The sequence below is a fragment of the Oreochromis aureus genome, linkage group 19, assembly GCF_013358895.1.
Source record: "Oreochromis aureus strain Israel breed Guangdong linkage group 19, ZZ_aureus, whole genome shotgun sequence".
Classification (NCBI taxonomy): Eukaryota; Metazoa; Chordata; class Actinopteri; order Cichliformes; family Cichlidae; genus Oreochromis; species Oreochromis aureus.
In genome coordinates, this window is record NC_052960.1 from 16,551,096 (window position 1) to 16,557,526 (window position 6,431).

The 6,431-nt window shown below is 43.5% G+C and overlaps 1 protein-coding gene across 2 annotated transcripts in view; it reads left to right on the top strand.

The window, feature by feature from the left end:
* The window catches only part of si:ch1073-358c10.1 (mitochondrial peptide methionine sulfoxide reductase), a 55,202-nt gene extending 50,536 nt beyond the window's left edge, over positions 1 to 4,666 (top strand). For both annotated transcript variants that reach the window (XM_039603829.1, XM_031758360.2), the window contains one exon: positions 3,722 to 4,666. In XM_039603829.1, the coding sequence (XP_039459763.1) occupies positions 3,722 to 3,895 (174 nt within the window). In that variant the 3' untranslated portion in view covers positions 3,896 to 4,666. The remainder of the gene's footprint in view (positions 1 to 3,721) is intronic.
* The last annotated feature ends 1,765 nt before the right edge of the window (positions 4,667 to 6,431 follow it).

Consider the following 6,431-nt stretch of genomic DNA (forward strand, 5'->3'; position numbering starts at 1 on the left):
ACCACTCTGCAGCCGTAGGCCTTCCGAGGGAAGACGACACAGAGAGACAAGGCAGTGGGGTAAGGAAGAGAGGAGCAGAGAGAGAGAGAGTACATTTTTCCTCCTCCACCTCAACCCTCTCTCGGGGTGTCACGTCCTATTTGTGTCCCGGGGCCGCCTCTCTAGCGATGGCGATGGTGCGAGGGGCTCTCTCGCTTGGCTGGCGAACAGGGAGGACTTGGTAGCACGAAGCAAAGTCCTCTGTGCTCACATGGGAGAAAGAGCGAGAGAATCGGCAATGGAGGGAGATGCAGAGAGAGAGAGAGAAAGAGACATGCACCCATTCAGCCATGTCTTTGACATGGGAGTCTTTCCGACAGGCGTGAAGAAAGGAAGGGCTGACTGGGCTGAGTGAGCTCAGCCCTGGACACACACACAAACATGTTTTTGTCACTTAAGAGGACATTGCATTGACTTGCGTTCATTAGCTTCAGATTTAATCCAGCGTTAACTGCAAGCCACGACTAGCCGCAATGCTAGCTGTGATCTTCGCTAAGTAAAAACATATTAACCCTAAAAGGTTTCGCTTTTTGGGGATCGGGTCCCCATGATGTGGATTTGTGACAAAATATCTGACTCCACAAATTGAATAACAGCACACACACCTTTTGTATCAGCCCTTTCACACTCATATACATATTTGCACATACAAACACGCTTCTGCCTGTCTCTCGGTAACCATCATTTGAACGTCATCAACTTTTTCCCATCTAGAATTTTCTCCCCCTCATCTTTACATCCTTTCCTTCCCTCCATATTCTTCCTTCCATTTCTTTGCTGCTGCTGCTGCTGCAGTGAGAGAGAGAGAGAAAGCAAAGCCACATAAGGTTATACACAGTGGCATGACGCCATGCATTTTGATTTATAGATCTAAAATGGCCGCCGTGTTGTGACTGCTGTACAAGGCTGGATGGAGAGCGAGGGAGTGGTGTGGGGGTGTCAGGGTGGAGGTGTATGTATGCTCAGAATAGCAGACCTTTCCTTGGACGTGGCGCTCCCTTCACACGGAGCATCCTCTGCCCCGGAGGGTTCTCTGCTACTGTGGTTTGGTGGTGATGGCTGATTAATTAGGCCATGATGTACAAAGCTCTTTGCTTGTGCCGGCTGGCTAACCACAGTGCTGGTGGATACAGGCAGGAAAATTGGTTCTTCTTTAGCAGACTGCTCACAGTTTGCCTTTTAAAAAGGTAAATATGTCTGTGCTGGTGAGGCTCGGGCTCTGTGTTAAGGACTGCATTGTGTTGTAGTTTGGATTGTGGACATTGGGTCCTTCCTGCAGGGAGATTAGAGCCCTCACATTGTAGCGGCAGCCACTGAGGAGTTAGAGGTCAGCTGCTGCCTCAGCCTCTCTGTGGGGTGCAGAGCTTTGATTTACTGACTCCACTGCATCACCTCCAGCAAACCCGAGCACACACGGTTAGTACCACACTGCCTCCATGTGGGCAATATCACACACTACCCTGCTGCTTTTCACTGACATTAGTCTCAGTTAGAAATGATATTTTTTTCAGATATTGTCTCCCTCTCTCATCACACAATTACTGATGACCAAAGGTATGAGGTTAGCTTGTTGAACTCTTACAGCTAAATAGCTCTAGGCAGTGAAAAACAGCATACAGCTGCTTCATCGTGAGTTTTTATTGTTTCTCCTTTCCAACAGAATTTCCAGACTCATCAGCTCAGTTACAATTAGTCATTTAATCAAAGAAATTGTAACAGTTTTGATGATGGACTGACTGATTTAACAAGCAAAATCTGGTCATGTGGGTTTTTTGCACACTGCAGTGAGTACACTCACTGTCTGCTTCATTGGATGGAGCTATTCAAGTGTTTGTTAATGCAAATATCTAATTAGCCAATCACATGACAGCAACTCTATGTATTTAGGCATGTAGACATGGTCAAGATGATTTGCTGAAGATGAAACTGAAGATCAGAATGGGGAAGAAAGGTGGTTTAAGCTGCACAGCCGTCCCTTGGGTTTAGCAGCAGTTCTCTGAATGACAATGCCTTGTTGATGCCAGAGGTCAGAGAAGAATGGCCAGATTGCTTCGAGCTGACAGGAGGGCAACAGTAACACTATAACAACTTGACACAACCAAGGTATGCAGACCACGCCCAGTGCCACTTCTGTCAGCTAAGAACAGTAACGTGAGGCTACAATTCACAAAATCTGACAACATAGAAAATTGGAAAATGCTGCCTGGTCTGATGAGTCTCGATTTCTGCTGAGACATCAAAATTTGCCATAAATTCCTGAAAACACAAATCCATACCGCTGGTGGAGGTTTAATGGTGTTTCGTGGCACACTTTAGGTCCCTTAGGACCAATTGAACATTATTTAAACACCACAGCCTGCCTGGATATTGTTGCTAACCGTGTACATCCCTTTATGACTGCAGTCAATATGGAGCAAAATCCCTGATGAATGTTTCCATTGGCGTGAAGAATTAAGGAAAAAGGGATCCAGCCTAGTACTGACAATATGCACCCAAACCCTAAAGTGACCAGCGAGTGTATAAAACTGTCACCTTAACAGTAACTAATAAATTTTTAACAAACAAAACATGGATTAATTAACCCCAACCCTTTTTACCGGTGGTGCTGGTTAATAATGAGAGAGCAGAAGAGCAATAGTGTTAAATCCATAAAACCAAAGTGATGAGCGAAAACCTGCTCAGAAGGACTGTAAAGTTTAGGGATAGATCTTTGAGGTTTGTACAATCACAACCTTCTACACAACACTCTTATCGGATATATCTTATAAACAACATACTTAATGACTGTGGTTACATGCAGAAGGTAAGAACATGCTCGTCCTTCTTGAGCACATTCAGCTCTTGTTTTGTTGTATTTTCTGAACCCATCTGACGCCCCCACAAAGCAAAGCTCCTCAGTGCTGCAAACTGCTCTCTCTGAGGTGTAGCAATCTGTTGTACACACAAGCTACTTGTTGCCCACAGACAGTCCCAGTGCAGCTCAGACTTGTTGTTTGTCAGCTCTCAGGAGCACTGATCTAGAGAGGCCTGAGTGCTTGTATTATTAGATAGAGAAAACCACTCAGCACAGCAGGTAAACCTTTGATATATCTGTCAGAGGTGTTTTTCAAGGCGTTATGAGTGTCTATGTGAACGAGCGTGCTGCTTTAGTGGGTTTGAAGCCTTCTCTCAAGGTGTTTAGAAAAGGCTAAGTGTGAAAATGTCTTAAAGAGGCCTCAAAGAGAGCGGATACCCTTTGATGCTTTGTCCCACAGAGAGAGCCACAGAGGCACGCTGCACTACAAAACAAAAGATGTTCCTTTCTTCTGTCACTCAATCACCCTGCTTTCTAGTCGAGGAGCAGAAACTCTTTACTGTATCAGTGAGATGTATTGGAAGTTCACATGCAATACACTACAGAATTTAAAAAAAAAAAAAAACATTTAAGAGGTGTGTTCATTTGAGGAAGTTAAGGGAGTTGGAGAAAGTAATGCTGAATATATTTCATGAGTGTGGTAATGAAAGCAGTAATTTCAGGAAGTAATGCCAATGAGTAACCTCAGTCAATGGCATCACTGTGCTGAGCATCAGCTGAATAACAAACAGTGTACACTTTGAACGGGTGCTCTTTTTTTCTTTTCTTTTTTTGTTAGTTTGCATTCAGTTTTAACTAAAGTGGTGAATGTTTGTGTTTTGTCTCTAGGAGCTGGAGAAAAAAGGATATGGTCCCATTACAACTGAGATTCTGGAGGGGCAGCAGTTTTACTACGCTGAGGACTATCACCAGCAGTACCTGAAGAAGGTACCTAAAGGCTACTGTGGCCTCAAAGGCACCGGGATCTCCTGTCCCATCGGCGCCAGGAAGGATGAACTGTGAGCCATGTGTGGTGAGAGAGGGAAAATATTCAGCTCACAGAATATGCTTATAGGCACTAATGTCATTGTTCGCGGTCCATGCCTCTAATTTATTTTCTTTTTCTTATAAATGGACTGTATCTACAATGCATCTGTCTTTATTTGTAAGATAATAACACATTAGTCAACATCATTACTGAGCCTCATATTTGTTATAAGCTTCAGTAAGTCCTGGCTGCCTGCCAGCTATGGAGAATACATACAGTATGTGTAAAAGATCTTTGAGAGATTTTCTAAATAAAACAAAACAAAAAAAAACTTGAAAAACTTGGACAGCAATGACATAAATCAAATGTTTAAAAGCTGCATAAAAGTTAATTTGAAACATGATTGAATTTTGTATTGCTGTGCTCTTTTTGACTGCAGTAACTAACAGCTTCCAGAGGGTGGCGAGGTTTCACAAAAGAAATCCATACATTATGTTTAATATACACATAATGTGGGATGATATTGCAAAGGAAGGGTGTATAAACATTGTCTTGGTAAACTGGGAGATGAAACGGTTTTCTAACCTGGTCCGTGTAATCCGTCTCACCTCCAACACTGCCACAACACTGTGACAAAGCTCAGCTTCTTATACTTCGTAGCAGGCAAAGACACCAATACCAGCTTGATTTTAACGCTGTTTTTCTTTAGTTTTTAACTTTTCTAAACGTTGCATTTAATTTTTTTTATTGCTCATTGCCTTTCTTATTATGACACTGGAAATAAAAACGTTTCTCCTCCAACCTTATGTTTAGTGTGCAGGTGTTTGTGTATATATGTGTCAGTATGTGTTAATTTATGCATGTGCCTGCCCACAAAGCTCTGTATATACATACACACAGATATCTATATATATAAAATGAAGAAAAACCACTGCGTAAAGTATTTTGTCCCCTTTTCAGCCCCATTTGAGAAGGGACGTACCACCGGGGGACAAATGGGTGAGTCACTGTGATAAACAGATGCACATTCAAAGGCCATTCATTCTGAATCACACAATGACACACTTGAATACCCGTGCATTCAATATGATACACGGTTTGCTTAAACTTTCACTCTACGCTACGTAGCCCATAATTAGGAATGAAAGGCTCATTATTTGACATACTTAAAAGAATTGAATTTCCGATTCTGCCTTGTGTGCAGAATTTTTTGTGTGTCTTTTTTATAATTAAACACATCAACCTGAAAGTCTATTTAAAAATGAAAATCACACACATGGTTACACTCCAAAATACAGAGATGATATCTAGAAAAAGCTTTCTGGTCGACCGCAGTAGTGTGATTCACCCCGCTCTTGTTCTTCCCCCTCCCTCTCTGCTATCTCTCTCTGTCTGTGTGTATGTGTCACATCCTGACACCTGTGTGTAGGTGTGGACCAGGGCACAGGTGCAGGTGCAACCTCTGTGGGCCTATTTTAGTATTGGGACAGATATTTTTGCATGTGTCTGCATGCAGCAGCCCTGTATGTGTGTGTGTGTGTGTGTGCGTGTGTGTCGAGGCATGTGAAGCTGTGGCTTGCTTGATCGAACCGCGCTGAGTGGTGTGTGGTTGGGCCAGCTTGCTGTTTTCCAGTGCCTGCTTATATTTTTGCATTCTGCTTTGCTTCTCAAGTGTGTGAGAGGAGATAACCTTTTAATGAAGCGATCTTCATTTCCCCCGTCTTTGACGAAGAGGGTGGCATTAAAGCCTTAATCGCGCTGTGACATCAGGTTTTCCGCCATCTGTGATGATTTCTGACTGAAACAAGAGATGCCTCAGTGAGCCACGGTATGATTCTCCCACAAAGCAGTGATGCTGTTATCACTAACTCAGGTTATGAGTTGATAATACGTAGGGAGAGATTTTTCTGTGGAAAATTACTGGCTTTAACGCAGACATGTAAAAACGAGTGCCATTTAGAGTGTAGCTGCGTGAGTAAGTGTGTTTTCTCTGTATTCCTTTGTAATAGATTAAAATGGGGCATGGAAATGCTTGGTACTCTCATGTACGCATCTATACACAAACACAGTGAGGCAGAACAGGACAGGAACCAGGCTGTGTGCACCCTTCAGACAGAGCCTATTGTCTGCAGATGGGCCTTTAATGGCCCCACAGCTGGCCACAAAGGGCTCACCGCTCCAGCGTGCTGCTTTGCCTCTCACTGGCCTATACTCCAAGAGAGGGGGCAGCTCACATCCATACCAGCATCACGCATTTGATATATTCTTTTTTTCTGTCACAAGCATTCTTTTCTATGTATTACCCATCCGTTTTTAAACAACTGTGCTCATGAAAGTCGTTGCCAGATGATTTGAAGAAAGGGTTTGCAAAAGACCTGTGGCACTGTGGAACAGTGGGCTGAAGCTGGTGCTGGTTGTTTATGAGAGGTACTGTGCACTCTTACCCACACGTGTACACACAACCCTCACAAACACAAGTCCCAACCGCTACCTCGAACTCCGTCCTGTACTGCCGCCTAATGCAAAAGGCAGCGCCCACGCAAAAGAAGCAAACACACCAAAAAGACACCT